The following is a 17,853-nucleotide window of genomic DNA, read 5'->3' on the forward strand; positions in this document are numbered from 1 at the left end:
GTTATAGGCTGCGGAGGTACTTTGACGGCCCCGACTGATTATATCATTTACAACAACAATTCAAGAAGCACTTATAGTTATCTAAGAACATACAATACCAAGGTAATAAATACAAAATTTAAATTGTGATTAAATTTTGAAATAATGGGTAAAAGTTCAAAGGTATTAATTATTATAGACCAAACATACAGAATAAATAGTAGGGTATATTATATTACAAATAAGTAGAGAAGAGATTTTTAAACAATAAATACAAGGCTATAAAAATCTTCACTACCGTGTTTTATATAACATTTTTTCACTACTAGCACATTTATCGCCTGCAGAAATACAACAGTAAAAAATACAGGGTGTTTCACAGAGCTTTACGAGGCTTGCGCCTAATGTAAGCACCCAAGTATACAAAATGCACAATACACTAGATACAAAAAATACACATTTATTAATTATTTCATTTTTGGAAACCCATGACAGTAGTTGTCAAACTAATCACTGTTTTATTAATAGTCATAACCTGCAGTTTTTTATAAACAATTATCATTTGTTCTATCAAGAGACGGCATGAATATGATTCTAGTTTATCTATCTTAACCACTAACTAACAAAAAATGTAATTTTTGAAAGGGTGAACAAACTAGAGAACATTATCCAATTTTTCAAAATTTGTAATCGAGTTTGTGTCGTAATAAGTATTATTGATTGCATCTTACAGGCGCAGACCTCGTAAAATTATGTGAAACACCCTGTATAACCCTACTTAATGGACATGTTGCCTCAGACGTAAGATGTCGTAATTCACAACTACAATTTTTGTTAATTCACTATTACCTACAGTAATTAATTACTTACTTACCTGATTAATTTAAGTTGGAAGTATTATTTTCTTCTTATCATAAATCAGGTTATGTCATTTTTTGTACTTCTGCAACTACTATTATAACTAATGTTCTAACTTCATAATATGAAATATTTGTTAACATAACAAAGAAACTACAAAGAAAAGTGTTAAGACTTGCCTCACTAACGATAGTATTTTAACAAGGAATAAACCCATTTTTGTTTAGACAGTTTTGACATAGACAGAAGGATTAGAGTTGGAGTTATTCCGATGTTTTTAATGAGGAAATTTAAGTCTTTTTTATTTGATTTTGCATTAATTTCATCTCGAAATACTTCCGTTAGTACCTACTTGTGATGGTAAGAGTTTTCAATAATAATAGGTATTCTAGAAATATTTGTATTAATGTAATACCTTCCAACATCGGCATTTACCCACCTCTAATGCATTATAGTCCTTGGTCCATAATGAAAATGATTATTGACTACTATGAAAGAAAAACAACTTCACAACTTCTCAACAAACTAAATAATGGTATCTCTTTACAGCTAGTAGTGAAAAAAACCTTCATAAACTTTTTTTTTATTTTGCGACGGAAAGAAAGCTTATTTCGATACCAAAACAAATGCTTTAATGAGTCATTTCAACAAAAATTTGGGTGCTAAAATAGACTAGTACAATTTACTTTCTAGAGGTTGGTTATAATGATTTTCAGCGGCGTTTTGAGCGATTTCTCTCATTTTAGGTGATGTGCATGAAATATTTGCCGAATTCATTGTTAATTCAAAAAAGTGTTAAAAAATATACGAGACTTGACACTTCTAAAATCGAATTTTTCAAACTTTGTGACATTTATTACCAACCACCACCTTATTAAAGCAATAGTTCCTAAATTTTGAAAAATTGATTTTTATGTTAAAAAAGTACGTAAAACGCGCAAAAAACAATAGTATAAAAAACTTGTTMTATAAGTCATTTGTGGGAACTCGTTCTTTATAAAACTCCCGCTTTGCTGAACTCGTTCTACAAAACTTGCCTTTCGAAACGCTTTCTTTAATGTATTATTTTATAACTTGCACAATTACCGAGAAAAAATACAACTTACTACTAACTCACCGTGAACATCGTTCAACATTTCTGGATTGTTCTGAATACCTATACCGGGTGAATAAAAATTATGGAATCAAGTGATCACCCCGCCCCCACAGATCAGAGAGAAAAAGATCGGAAACGGCCATAAGCCTCCTATGTAAATAAACGACCCCTGCTAATTCAAATCTAATGAACACCTGACTCACCAGAGGCGCAGTYATCAGTTGACTAGATAAAAACCCGCCAAATTCAAAAACACAGAGGGGAATGTTGTATTGCTTGTTACTGAATTGTATTTTTTTATTATTATGAATTTATTAGTGAGAAATACACATTTTACTCCAAACAAACTTATTTAATATTAATGAACATTGGTGTAAAATGTTTTTCAATATTTCATTGTTACTTGAAATTTTAATTTTGTTTTCGAATCTGCTCGCCCACAGGATCCGCATTATTAAAAACATTTTCAAGAACATTCGTCGAATCTTCATTACCTAAATGAAAATAATGTGTTCTATGTTTTTAATCATTTCAATTACAACTTATAATTATAAATTATAAGTGGGAAATTAGTATCAGAATTAATAATATTATCAATTTCAATGGCCTTCTCAACATTTGTTTCCTTTCCTGGTTCTGAAATCAATAAGTATGGAAAGTACTCTTTTACAATATGTGAAAAATCTTACTAAAATTTGCTACATTTTTTATATAACTTATGTTGGATATAGATCCGTGTTTAAATAGAAATTTTAGCCATTTTTTCCAACTGCTCTTGACCAAAATGATCACTGCAAACCCGAAAATTTTGTTTGGTATAATTTACTTCTAGTAAATCTTTCTGATCTACAGCTTCTAGCCATTTCCGTGCTCTAAAATTTCGAATATCTGTAAATGATGCTCACAATACTTACAATTTTTATTTACTATGACGAATCTGTGAGAAGTATAAAAAAGCGATATCACTATTATTCAATTTATTATTATAACACGATTTGACAATGCAGTAATTGCCGTGACTCATTTTTTAGCAAAAAAAGACAAACTTATTTATGTAAAAATCACAATGTCAAAGTTTCTGCCAAACTAAAAAAAAAATTGAAAAAAATGGTACTTTTTGCAAATTGGCGGCTAATCCGAAATTGTAATGAACACCTGAGACGTAAGATGGCGCTACATCCAATAGGTCACTACCTTAGGGTCGCCAAGTTTCCAATCTTTCTCTCTCTGATCCCTGCCCGCCCCCATAGACTAATAGTAAAGTTTATACCTACTGATTTTTTAAAAATGAACCACCTTTTGGATATCTCAGAAAAATAAACAAAAATTTGAAAATTTCGAGACAGGTCAATTTTTATTTCCAAGGGGACACCTTTTAGTATATACTTTTGTAATTTGTAGTACCTACCCTTTTGGTAATAAAGACAACCTCTTCAAATTTTTTTAAATGGCACCACCCCCTTTGCGATACATGAAATGAAATGTATTTTTTCCTACGACCATATACGAAACTAGATCATAACGCACAATTACATATGCGCGAAAATTGGCAATATCGTACGAGGTCGTAAACCTGTGCGATTTGTTTTCGCACTGTGTGTTAGAAATCTAACGCACAATTCACACTCAAATGTTTTGTATTTTTTCATTTAACGTATTTTTTTGTATCCATTATAAAAAATAAATTGTCATGAAAAAAAAATATGTTCGTAAGAAAAAAAATATTTATGGTCGTAGGAAAAATAGTGTACAAAACTTGTAGGAAAGTGTCTAACGCACTCGCGGGGTTGCCTGCACTCGGCTAACGCCTCGTGCGCAACTTTCCCGCTTGTGCGTTATTTATCACTTTCTGTGCTCGTTATGTAATCTACTATAACCAGAAATTTGCCTGTGTATTTTTTTTGAGTTTCGATAGTTCTTTATAAGGTTACATGGTGCTCAATTACTGTTACATAATACCAAGGAGGTTAGATCCATCTAACCTCCTTGGGTAATACTTTTGCTATATGAAATGCTCAAAACAAAGTTGAAGGTTTATTTTTAAACTAAAATTAAACTGACATTGTCGTAGTCTATTACCTATATTTTTTCTAATAATCATTTTAAAATGTAGTGTCAATGGAACATCACCGTCCGTAGTGGTAGGACAATAGAAATGGAATTCTTGTCCTTCAATATACACCACGATACCAACAAAGGTTGCGACAATTATCTTATGGTATAATTTTTTTTTTTGTTAAGATAAGAATTTTTCTAAATATGAGTTTCCAGATCCGAAATGGAAAATTTCCAGATTCGCCAATCCTCGGCAGTGGTAAATATTGTGGAGAACAAAAACCACCAACTCTTAAAACTACCGGAAATAACGCTTTTATTAAATTTGAAGGAATTAGCAGTTTAACGGTATTCAAAACACAAACACTTTTTTTTGTTACTTTAATAATTTTCAGAATTTTGTTTTACGCTACCGCGAAGTGTCCTATGCATGCGATAGTGAAATAGTTTTAACAAAATTTGCCAACGCCACAGAAATACATTCTCCCAATTACCCAAATATACCGCCGCCTCATGTAGAGTGCAATTGGAGAATAATGGCTCCGCCTGGTGAAATTATTCGCATTGATTTTATTGACAGATTCGATTTAAAAATCCAAAATAAGTAAGTTTATAAAATTGTAAATAGAGCAACAGTTAACAGTTTTTGCAGTTGTACAAACGAATATGTTGAAGTGCGCGACGGTGGTACTCAATATTCGAGACTAATCGGAAAATTCTGCGAAAAACCAAATTCCCAGTTTAGTACCGATAATATGATGTTTGTGAAGTTTTTCACAGAGTTGAATGACCCGAGTAATGGGTTTAAAGCCAGGATAGTTTTGGCCAATTGTGGAGGGAGTATTCATAGTAAAACTGGTCAAATTCAGTCACCATTTTTCAACGTGCCTTCGAAATATCCAGTCGATGTTAATTGTACTTGGCATTTAGTCTCACCATCGAATCACAATATGGATATTAAGTTTGATAAAATTGACTTGGAAGAAGCTTCGAATTGTACACGCGTGGACCATGTTAAAATTTACGAAAGAAATGAAGTTGACAACACAGGTAAAATTTGTTAATATTTAACGAGGGATGGAAAAAAATCCTAGAGGGTTGGAATTTTTTTTAAATGCTTTCTTTACACTTTGGCAGTCATATATCAAAAGTCCCCGAAGGTGGTGGGCGAGCTCGAGCAGGGGGGGTTAAAGGTGTCTTTGTTGGTTTTTTGCTCGTATCTCGGAAATTATCACTCTTATAGGTTTTTATCTTCTTATCAAAATTAAAGCTTACAAAATTTCCTACATGGTCCTTTGCATTTTTGTTGTAGGACCGTAAGTGAGTTATAGGGCAGAAAAAAAAAACATCATTTAAAAAAATGTGCTTTATCTGCATTTAAAACAGAATTAGTCTTGTAATTTAAAAAAAAAACTGACAGTAAATTGAATTTACTGGGTCCAATACTTCATTAAAGGAAGGGGGAATCACGAGGGTCTATAAATACAAACTCATCGTTTATGTAATTTATGCAGAATTTTCTGTAGAAGTCTATTTCTGCATCAAAATTTCCTACAAAAATGGTCCTATTCATTTTTGTCGTAGGACTAAGCGTAGGCTTCAAAAGTTTGGAGTCTACATAAAATTGCATTAAAAATCTTTGAAACACATTTCATTAGTATATGGTAAGTATTTACTCCTATACGTGTAGAGCGTTCCCAACTAAGCTGGTCTGCCTAAAAGGTGACTCGGGTGTAAACATTTAAACGGAGATATAAATAAAAATTTTGGAAGAAAGAGAGAATCAATCTGTAAGGGGGTTAAATGGGGTGTAAATGTTTAAACAAAGATATAAACATAAAATTCATCAGAGGTGTAAAGGGGCACTAAAATAAGATTTTTCGKAAATTAGTTTTTAAGGAAATAAAACGGTGTACACATTTAAAGGGATATAAAAGCATTAAATTTAGAAAATATGATCCTTAGAGAGTGTAGAAGTGCACTTTTCAAATTTCAACGAAATAAAGTAGAATTTAAACGCTTAAAAACAAAATTAGAAACATGAAATTTCGAATTTTGAGAGTGCAGAAATACACTTATGAAAATCAACATTTAATATTTATCCATAAACATAGCCCATGCGAAGAACGAGACTACTTTATCTAATTATCTAGCTTTATAGAGTACCTAAGCGTATGGACTGGTTTTGTGAACGGGCTTTTTTCCATTTTATATCAGCATATAAGGATGACTCGGAAGACTTTAAAAAAATTTCAACTCTCTAGGATTTTTTTCCACCGATCGCCCTATTTTTGTCTAATTTGACTGGGCTATTTATAAAAAATTCATTTTAGAATACATTTTGGGCAATTTTTGTGGTAAAAAGCTGCCAGGATTAATTCAGACCTCGGGAAGTGAAGCTATAGTTCACTTCCAAACTGGTAACATCAAAAAAGAATTGGGTGGATTTTCATTGAAGTTCAACGCAAGCGCTGAAGGTACCTACTTCTAAAAAATAAAAAACGTTTTGAATATCGTGTTTCAGTATGTGGTGGTACTATCGAAGCTTCAGAAGGTACAATCAAAAGTCCGGGATATCCCAATCCGCATAGAATTTATAGAAGATGTAGTTGGACAATTATAGTACCAAAAGGTCGTCGAGTGACTCTCAAAATTGAAGATTTTGGGTTAGACAATCGATTAAAAGGATCATGGCTTAATGGCTTAATTATTTACCACGATAAGAATTTTAAAGGATATATTAAAAAAGTTAGTGCAACTAACGAAGTTATCGAATCTTCAGAAAACCACATGCACGTTTATTATTGGTCACCGGGGACTGCAGGAAGAGGTTTCAAAGCGAAATTCACTTCCAACAACCCATCTGGTAACTTTTTAATTTGTTTTTGTGAAGTATTTGCAACTTGTGTCATACTATTTTGAAGGAATTTTGAAAATTCATACAGGGTGCGCCAGAACTCGCGCCCCAGAGAAAAATGACATATAAGGTAAGATACCAGGATCATGGAAAAATGTTTAAAAAAATTTATCTATGAAAATTTCGAAGTTATGAGGGTAAATTTTGCACTTTGACTCTATTTATTTCTGTTGGAAAAATAGTTTTCCAAATTTTTTTGCTATAGGCTATTAAAAGAGGAAACAAAGAAGCTGTATTCTAAATTGTAACTCTGTTCTATATTATTTGTGGCTTTTATTGGCAAAATTTTTGTACCTTTACTAAATAATTGTGAAAAAACATATACAAGATTATCAGTATCATTAAATAGGCATAAAAAAATGTCAAATTTACAAAAAAATAAATGTCAAAATTTTTTGACAGATAGAATTTTTTAAACATTTTTTCCATGTTCCTGGTAGCTTATCTTACATGAAAATTTTCTCTGGGGCCCGAGTTCTGGCGCACCCTGTTTACAGACTGTCTCAGCGAGTTGGTAAGTCCATTAGTGAGTGACCTTTAAATGGTAAACGTTGATAGATACTAACCTAGCCCATGGCCTAAAAGTATTTTCTACTATACAGCGTGCCACAAAAATAAGTTACAATACAAACCTGTGTTTTTTTTTAAATGAAACATCATATGTTATACAGGGTGTTTACCGTCTTGAGGTTAAAATTTAAATGAAATGATATTCACGGTAGAAGAAAACTAATACGCTACATAAAATAAAAATTTGCGCTATGYAAGTAAATATATTTGTTATATTATTTGTTTAAGAACTGCTGCTTCGGCTGCAACAATGGTCATTAGTATCATGACCTTGTGTTTTACCGTAAATCATAATGACGACAACCAATTTATTATTTTAATATTTGCGATCCATGTCCACAAATTTAGAAAAAAAAAATCGAATCAAACCTATTGGAAACCATTTCGCTGAAAAAGAATAAACAGAAGATCTTCGAATTTTGATAAAAACTAATAAAACAGAAACAAATGAAATGATGATAGTGTCAAAACCATAAAGTGACTTTTCTCTTTCATTGTCATTGATATAATTTTCTTATTAGTTGCAACAATACAATTTTATTTTAACAAAAAAAAAGAATTCCAGTGACCCTCAGACCGTGTACTTACCAATATTTTAGAATTAAATAACATTCTTAATAATAACAATTGTGTGAGTTTCTTTTTCAATTACAGTATTTCTGTACATACTCTTCTATTATTAGGTCAATTTTCTACTCCAAGACCGTAAAAACACACCCTGCAAGTCATATTTTTAAAGGGCATGTTTTCATCAAAAAATCTTCTTATTTTTAAAACTATGCAAAATCGACTAAAAACAATGTATTAAAAGACTACATTCTAAAATGCCACAAAACATATGCTATTTCATTAAAAAAATAACACAATTTTGTAATGTAACTTATTTTTGGAACATGCTGTATAGTTGAAAATAATTTTAGGTGATACACTATATCAATTGCCTATATATATCTTTTAAAATTTTATTATTTAAAGGTCAATATGTGACTTTACCATGTTGCTGGGACCCCCTGTATATACATATACAGGTATGTAAGACTCGCGGCCCAAAGAAAAATTTCAAGTAAGATAAGATACCAAAATGTTTAAAAAATTTGACAATTATTTTTTGACATTTGAGATTTTTTATGTGTATTTAATGATAATGATGATTTTGTATATATTTTGTTATACTCCTAATTATTTAGTAAAGGTAAAAAATTCTGTCAATAAAAGCCACAAAAAACGTCAAACATAGTTACAATTTAGGATACAGTTTCCTTGTTTCCTCTTCTAATAATCTATAGCAAGAAAACTTTAAAAATTATTTTTCCAACAGAAATAAATTAAAGTGCAAAATTTAAACTCTCAAAACTTCGAAAATTTTATGGATACAATTTTGTCAACATTTTTTTATGTTCCTGGTATATTACCTTACATGGCATTTTTCTCTGGGACGCGAGTTCTGGCGCATCCTGTATATATCTCATTTTGAACTGACAAATAGTGTGCAAAGCGTCATTTTAAAATTATCATTAGAAACAGGTTGTTGCCATTTCTGGTGTTTTCGGAAATTAAAAACACTCGAAGTTTCATTAAACACTGTTGTCATATTTTCTTAACATATCYAGTTGGTAGAGTCCGTTTTTCTAAGAGGTACATAGGCGGGATCGAGAATCTGCGCGAACTTTTAGAGAAGGGAGCTTAAATCGGTTGCCAGTGGCGTAACATACGTGGTGGAGATAAAACACTTGTACAGCCAAAATTTTAATATACTTAGTAAATAAAAGTCTGCAGTGCCAGTCAATACGATAAAATGGGTTTAACTGAAACTCATAAACAGACTATAGCATGAAATTTAAGAGACGGAATTTCGATACGGGCAATTACTGCTGAGGGTGATGTTCAGTAGATTCAAATTTGAGCGATTTTAACATCTGAGTCATTCCCATCAAGCCTATCCATACATAACCTTTTTTTAAAAAGCGATGTTTACACAACTCTAATTTATAATTTTCGGATCTGTTGTTTGTTATCTGTGTATGAATTTTTTTAGGCAACCATGGTACATTTGTTATTAATTATTGAATATTTTAATTTTGAATAATACCAGTAAAATAAAAGATTTAACAATGTTCACAATAATTTTGCATCACGTACAAAATAAAAGCTTGAAATATTTAAAAAAATTGTTTGTACTTACCAAAATACACAATTAACAAAAGACGAAAAAAAAAACCAATTTGATTTATGCTTGCTAATGGCCGTTTTTTCGTTTGGTATGGGTAAGTGTAAGGAAAATTAAAGTACGCTACTGATGACATGCAACCACTACGTCAAGCATGCGCGATACAAATTTGGTCTTAAATGTGTAACAGGGCCATTATATTGGTTTGTACCTCTTAGAAAAACGGCTCTAGTTTGACGTTTATTAGTTTGGCATTTAGAAAATGCCAGAAGAAAAATACGTCATTGAATTGAAATAATTTATAATTATTGTTTTCTTTAATTATTTGGTCGTAGAAAATGTATATTATGCAACACGTTTTATAAACTTCTTAGAGACTTCTTTATTAAACACTCGTTTCGCTTGTGCCTAACATAAAACTCTTTGCTAAAGTGTTGTTTATAACACTTTTTGCATAATATACTATTATAAATTCAAAACAGTTAACTTATAAGTTTTGATATATTGCACATCGGCGACAACAGTGTCATACGTACTAAAATATTAATTGTGAGATAATGCCTTTCAAAGATTTTTTGCATAATACAATTCCTAGATATTTGTTAAACTATATTCACTATTTAGGGGCCAATTTCAAAAATATTCTTTTTCTACGACCATATACAAAACTAGATCATAACGCACAATTACATATGCGCGAAAATTGGCAATATCGTTCGAGGTCAAAAACCTGTGCGATTTGTTTTCGCGCTGTGTGTTAGAAATCTAACGCACAATTCACACTCGAATGTTTTGTATTATTTCATTCAATGTATTTTTTTGTATCCATTATACAAAATAAAGCGTTATTCAACGTATTTTAGTCTAAATTCACAATTTTGGTTGGGCTACTATACAATATAAAAAAAAATATTATAAAACCAAGTGGTAATGAGTATGTAAGTAATTTTTTAAATTATTTTTCAGTTTGTGAAGGCGACTTTAATCAAGACAGTGGAACTATAACCCAACCAAACATAGACTACACGTACTTTTGTACTTACGTTCGGGAAAAGTATCCGAGTAGTGAAACATTAGCCTTGACAATTACTACAGCAACAAATGCTACTTGGCAATCATCTTCAAAAAAATGTATTTCTTACATAGCGGCAATTAAAATAGAAACTGGTTTTAATAATAAAAAAATGTACAACATTGATTCACTTACTATTATTTTTAGTGAATGGTAAAAAAGAACTCTTTTCCGTAAACTGTATTCCGGGTACAGCAGTTGTAAGAATCCCATATTCAAAGATACAARTCAGTGTGAGTTGTATATAAAAWTTTTCRCTTAAAACACGTAAATAACTATTATTTTTCAGGTTYTACAATATTCCWCTCGAAATCAAKTTAACTTTACTRTCTCCTATCACACTTATCAGTGTGGTGGAATTATAACCAGAGAAATGGGTGAAATAAAAAGTCCAGGTTACCCCAACAAAAATTCGAAATCCATAGAATGTAGTTGGCTGTTGCAATTACCTAAAGAACAGACCATTTCATTAACATTCAATTCTTTAAATTTGGGAAGCAACTGCGAGAAAAGTTATTTAGATATTTACAATGGRGATTCGCCTAAAAGTCCCAAAATAGACAGATATTGTCAACATAACAAACCTGACACACTTTTATCACAAACGAATCATTTATGGATCGATTATAAATTTGATGTCGATTCAGATAGCAAAGGATTTAGTCTTAAATACGAACCTAAAATTCAGGGTACAATTCATTATTTGATGTGGTAGTAAAAATTTACTGCAAGTGTTTCAGGATGTGGTGGAATATTTCATGATCGTGAAAGCATTATTCAAACTCCCTCTTTCCCTAATGACTATCCGAATAACGCMGAATGTTTGTGGGAATTGAGATGTGATGAGGGGTATCATATTGGTCTTATATTTACAACAAGATTTCAAATTGAAGAAACAGATAACTGCGAAAATGATTTTCTAGAAATCTGGGATTGGAGAAATAATGATTGGYTTTCGTTGGGAAGAAAATGTGGTCGCGAATTTCCCAGTACTGTTAATTCGACAAGTAACAGAATGAAAATTTTGTTCAGAAGTAATGAAAGAATCACTGGTAAAGGGTTTAGGGTAAGTATTGACGTGATTAATATATGTACTAAAAAAACAAAACATCAAAAAAAACATAAATAATTACTCTTTCGTGTGCTTTTTAATTTCTAATTGGTTTTTGTGTTTAGACCGTATAAACTAATTGAGTATGATACACAGTGTTTCAAAAATAGATCAAAAAAGAAAAATGCCAAGTAAGATACCAGGAACAAAAGTGTTTAAAAAATTCTATCAAAAAATTATGACATCTATTTAATCATATATTGATGATGTTGTATATGTTTTTTTTATAATTATTTAGTAAAGGTACAAAAATTTTGGCAATAAAAGCCACAAATGACATGAAAAAGAGTTTCAGTTTAGGATACAGCTTCATTATTTCCTCTTCTAATAGCCTGTAGCAAAAAAACTTGGATAATTATTTTTCTAATAGAAATAAATAGAATCAAAGTTCTAAATTTAAACTCTCACAACAACAAAATTTTTATGGATAGAATTTTTTTTTACATTTTTTTTATGTTCTTGGTATATTATTTTACTTGGCATTTTCTGTTTTTTGTCAATTTACAAAACATCCTGTATATTTTAATTTTTGTATTTTATAAGAATCCAGAAATCATTTTCCAAACAACCATAAATTAAATAAAAAGAAACTTTTAAAAATACCAGTCTAAAAAAATCATAATTTGTATAAAACATAACTTTTTTATAATTAAATCGTTTTTAAAAATAGTAATAAAGTTACACAAAAAATGTTATCGTTATAATTATGTACTTAGTATTACAATTTTAAATAATTGTCTAAAATTCTTAGAATAAATATTAACAATGTTTTCAAAAAACAGAAAATCTTTTTGAATAAGCTACAAAATGTTTATGATTTGGTTGTTTAAGACTGTGAGTAATAAAAAATGCAATTACATAATAATGCAGGTAGTGCACAATTTTATTATTGTTGAATTCGTAAACTGACTAAAAATTTTGTATTTAGAGTGAATATAAYGTATGAAACCAAACGGTTTTTTTAATTATTTGCCTTTAGAAAATAATGATTAATATAAATTAAAGATATATTAAAAATGTGATCGTATTTTGAGAACGAAATTTTGTTTTGTTTTTGAGTTATGCAATTTTTTTTGTCAAAATTGCAATTTATGTAATTTTTTTATGAAAATTAAATACAGGGTCGCTAAAAAATATAGATAAATATTTTCAGAACGGTTTAGCAGAGCACGTTGAAATTTGGGAAACAGTTTACTTATTTTTTGGTCAAAGTTCAAGCGGCAAAGAGATAATGTTTGATAAAGACAACATTTTTAAGGCTAAAAAAATTACATTTTTCAAAATGTATATAATTTATTTTTTTGAAAATTAGGTATGCTTGTGTTACATCACACAACTCAAAAAAAATGCTTTTCTTAAAAATATTAAATATGACTCTTCTTGACATTAAAAAAAAATCAAGTTAGGCTCGTATCCTCAGAACAAATGGAGATAGAAGTTTGATAAACATCTGAAACAATGGAATTTAAATACTTTTAAGCATATACCACAATAAGTTCGTTTATGAAAAGTTTTTATTAGTATATTACATAACGAGCACGGAAACTGATAAATAACGCACAAGCGGGAAAGTTGCGCACGAGGCGTTAGCCGAGTGCAGGCAATACCGCGAGTGCGTTAGACACTTTCCTGCAAGTTTTGTACACTATTTTTTCTACGACCATAAATAATTTTTTTCTTACAAACATATTTTTTTTTTCATAACGATTTATTTTTTATAATGGATACAAAAAAATACGTTGAATGAAAAAATACAAAACATTCGAGTGTGAATTCTGCGTTAAATTTCTAACACACAGCGCGAAAACAAATCGCACATGTTTTCTGACCTCGTACGATATTGCCAATTTTCGCGCATATGTAATTGTGCGTTATGATCTAGTTTAGTATATAGTCATAGGAAAAATATTTAACTGTATCCACACTTTTTAGCAACCTGTATAAAGTAGATAGTTGTAATCCTTAGATAATAACCTTCATGAGAAAAATGGTTTTATAGTGGGTTGCCATTTAAAAAAAAACATTTTTTAAAACTCGAAAACAAAAGAGAATTTCGAAAAAATGTATTCTTGATAAAACATTACATTTTTATAGTACTTTATCATTCATCAATTAATATTTGCCAAAAAATAAATAGTTTAAGCAAAAAACGTTCGGTTCCATACTTTTATTCACCTGGTATATGGAAATCATCAGTTATGTTTTTTTTTTTAACTACAACTTCGCTTTTTAAACTGTCTATACAACTCTTGTTGTCTTAATAGCTCTATAAATTAATGTTCAAGCAGAAAAGTTATTAATTTTATTACCATTTTGTTTAAATCTGTGTTAGGCTCAATGGGAGTGGAACTGTGGAGGCACTTTTATTGCTGACAGAACCGAACGTTTCATAGTGAGTCCTGGATTTCCTCAAGAATATAAAAAGAACACAATCTGTCAATACAATATTACATCCAATCAAACACGTAATCGTTTCATAAATATTAAATTTTACAATTTCGATCTTGAAGGCAGTAAGTTAAAAAAAATGATGATAATAATAGTGGCTAATATTAATTTGTTTTAATGAGGTGGCTCGTCTAACTGTCGTTACGACAACTTAACATTATCAAGATTCTGGTTACCACGCATGAACCGATTTTACACACCTGCAATCCAAGTTTTCTGCGGCCAAAAACTACCACCTCCAGTTCGTCTGACTGACTCTGTTTATATCCGCTTCCAATCTGATCCTTGGGTGCAGAAAACTGGTTTCAAATTTTCATACCAACTTGATGGTAAATTAGTTTAATTTAATATCACTTCAATATAAAAAATATTCTTAGACTGTGGAGGTCAGATAAATTCACCGACGGTTATATCATCTCCTTTAATGAAAATAGAAAAAAATTTCGGACTATACAGTGGATTCACGAGTTGCACTTGGAATATCACAGTGCCCCCAAAAAAGAACGTTGTTATTCGATTCCAAAAATTCCGTTTCGAGTACAGAACTAGGTGTCATTTTGATCACGTAGAAATATTTGAGGGACCAGTGAGWACCATATCTAAGAGAATTGCAAATTTATGTGGTGACTTGAATCAAAATCTTCCAACTATCAAGTCGGAAAGTAACACAGTTTTATTAGTCATGAGCAGTGATCGAACAKTGAATCATGATGGCTTTGAAGCTGAAATTTATTTTGTTGATGGTAAAAGATAATAATCAGTAAGTTGCTTGAACTAACTGAATTTTTGTAGGGCCTGCTTTAGGGTGTGGAGGAAAAATTGTATTAAACAAGACGATGACTTTACAAGCACCCAATTTAGCCGACATGGACTGCCTTTGGACTATTCAATCGAAAATTGACTCAACTGTAAGAATTCATTTTGATGAATTAAATTTACCTTCAAGATGCGGTTTGACTAATCACACGATCACCAATTGCAGTTGTGCAGCTCTTGAGGTAAGTAACTTTAATACAATCAATATTGTTTTTTTTTTCTAGAGTAGGAAAAAACTAGAATTTTGCTTTTTTTATCACGCGTGTGAAACTATGTTTTAAAGCTCGAATGCCTTTTTGTTCTAACTTCAAAAAACGGCATATTCTCTCTTTAAAAAACTATTGTTTTGCACTGAAAAAAACACGTTTGTTTCTAACAACGTGTGACTTTTGGTTTACAATAGGTAAACATCCAACTTGTTGATTTCAAATTRCTATTGTAAAATTGCAAAAAGTAGAAGATGATGGATAAAAGTTGTTAGCTAAAGTACATATAATTTTTTTATTTTTATGATGAATAAAAAATTATAGTGTAAAAAATACTAATAGCATTGACGCAAGGTATACGGTTTACTTATTACTTTAATTTGTTTGATAGCTAAAATAATTACCAAGATTATAGCTAATAAATTACCAAGATTATACTGTATTAAAAAAAAAATATGTACAGGCTGGTCCAAAAGTCTGGAAACGATGTAATTCTGGCGAAACTATTAAATTTTTGGCAAATAAATTTATAGGTGAGCAATTGAATATTAATTAATTGTTTATACTTACGAGATAAACAAAGTAACTTTTTTTTAATGGAAACCTACCACAATTTTTTTTTAAACAACCAGCTTGTTACAAGAATTGTTGCCATGCAAAAACTTTTTTTGTAAATATCACACTTTTTTGTTAAAAAAATGTTTGACTTACAAGAATTATTTTTTTTTTAATAAACTACCAGTTTTTTTTTGGAAATAAACTAATAAATGTTTAAAGGTTGTAAAGGAGCAATGCCAAAATATTTTTTATTTTAATTAATTGTTTAAACTTTTGAGATTACCATACTAATANTTTTTTTCTTAAATAAAAACGGTTTTTTATTTATTGTTTTACAAACATATGTTTATGCATTTTATAAATGTATAAAAATAGTTATAAAAAATATTACAATTTATGTTAAAAAAATGATAAACTTTATCTGTTGTCAAAACTTTCTTCCACCGACCAAGGGCTAAGGCCAAGGGTTAAGACCGAGCAGTGGTAAGCACATTAAGCTTATTACGCCTTCTTTTATGRCGTTGCTATGGCGTCGTCATTTTGCTTTAATTTCCAAATAAAAATTGTTTGTCTTTGGAGCGCTTTCTGAGACAACAGCACACCTTTTTTTAATTTATGTAATAAATATTTTATCAAAGACGACAATATTCAAAGATAGATATTAAAATTTTATTTATGGGGTGGGTATTTTCTGACTAAGCCGTAAGAATATTGCACCAGAGATTAATGCAGGTAGAAATAGAAATATTTAAATCTGAATTATTTGTGGGATGCAGTAGATGCTCAAGAAACCATCGTTCGATCGGAAGGGTTAATATCAGACACACAATTGTAGGGAGGGTAATGTTTACGTAGGTAATAATTGCAAGTATTTGTTTTTTTTTTTGTAAATAAAAAATAACGCAATTTCTTTTTGAAAACAAATTAATAGTTTTTTTTAAGAAATATTAAAATATTTATTACATAAATTAAAGAAACTTGTGCTGTTGTCTCAAAAAGCGCTCTAGAGAGAAATAATTTTTATTTAGAAAATAAAGCAAAATGACGACGCCATAGCAATGACATAAAAGAAGGCGTGTTGATCACTGATGGTCGGTCTTAGCATACCACCCCATGGCCGGTGGAAGAAAGTTTTGACAACAGATAAAGTTTATAATTTTTTTAAGGTAAATTGTAACATTTTTAATAAATATTTTTGTACGTTTATAAAATGCATAAACATATCTTTGTAAAACAATAAATAAAAAACCGTTTTTATTTAGGAAAAAAAATATTAGTATCATAATCTCAAAAGTTTAAACAATTAAAATAAAAATTTTTTTGGCATCGCTCCTTTACAACCTTTAAACATTTATTAATTTATTTCCAAAAAAAAACTGGTAGTTTACTCAAAAAAATTCTTTAATTCTTGTAAGTCAAATATTTTTTTAACAAAAAAGTGTGTAGTTTACAAAAAAAAAATGCATGGCAACAATTCTTGTAACAAGCTCGTTGTCTAAAAAAAAATTGTGGTAGGTTTTCATTTAAAAAAAAAGTTACTATGTTTATCGCGTAAGTATAAACAATTAATTAATATTCAAAAATTTTTTTGAATAGCATTTTTATAGCCATTGCACACCTATAAATTTATTTTCCAAAAAATTTGATAGTTTTGCCAGAATTACATCGTTTCCAGACTTTTGGACCACTCTGTATTACTCTTACAATATAAATGGTGGATACGCCGGGATAATTTTATAATAAGAAAGAAGTTCGGGTTTGTTAAATTAGTTAGACAAATTAAAATAACAAGTTTAGAATAATTTTTTTCTTTTTTGCTAAAGGGTGCAATGTAGACATTTAAAATAGATGATTTTTTTGCAAAACAAGCAAGATTTTTTTAAATTGAGACAAATGTAATAATATGAGCCAAAAAATCAATTTTTTAATTTCCATCATCAAATTAATAAAATTCCTGAAATAAAAAATGCTTTTGTTAAAATAATTTAATTTTTTCAAAA

General features: G+C 29.9%; 1 protein-coding gene across 1 annotated transcript in view; it reads left to right on the forward strand.

Moving 5' to 3' along the window:
• The window catches only part of LOC123005249 (cubilin-like), a 51,748-nt gene that overhangs the window by 28,596 nt on the left and 5,299 nt on the right, over positions 1 to 17,853 (forward strand). The window contains exons 19-33 of the mRNA XM_044398920.1: positions 1,890 to 2,002; positions 4,047 to 4,151; positions 4,205 to 4,336; positions 4,384 to 4,592; positions 4,641 to 5,038; positions 6,322 to 6,465; positions 6,513 to 6,854; positions 10,609 to 10,809; positions 10,862 to 10,947; positions 11,004 to 11,403; positions 11,455 to 11,780; positions 14,158 to 14,338; positions 14,396 to 14,602; positions 14,651 to 15,016; positions 15,066 to 15,271. Coding sequence (XP_044254855.1) covers positions 1,890 to 2,002; positions 4,047 to 4,151; positions 4,205 to 4,336; positions 4,384 to 4,592; positions 4,641 to 5,038; positions 6,322 to 6,465; positions 6,513 to 6,854; positions 10,609 to 10,809; positions 10,862 to 10,947; positions 11,004 to 11,403; positions 11,455 to 11,780; positions 14,158 to 14,338; positions 14,396 to 14,602; positions 14,651 to 15,016; positions 15,066 to 15,271 — 3,416 coding nt within the window. The remainder of the gene's footprint in view (positions 1 to 1,889; positions 2,003 to 4,046; positions 4,152 to 4,204; positions 4,337 to 4,383; positions 4,593 to 4,640; positions 5,039 to 6,321; positions 6,466 to 6,512; positions 6,855 to 10,608; positions 10,810 to 10,861; positions 10,948 to 11,003; positions 11,404 to 11,454; positions 11,781 to 14,157; positions 14,339 to 14,395; positions 14,603 to 14,650; positions 15,017 to 15,065; positions 15,272 to 17,853) is intronic.

This window comes from Tribolium madens, unplaced genomic scaffold (assembly GCF_015345945.1).
Source record: "Tribolium madens isolate multiple individuals breed KSU strain unplaced genomic scaffold, Tmad_KSU_1.1 Scaffold_20;HRSCAF=117;Tcas5.2_LG4, whole genome shotgun sequence".
NCBI lineage: Eukaryota > Metazoa > Arthropoda > Insecta > Coleoptera > Tenebrionidae > Tribolium > Tribolium madens.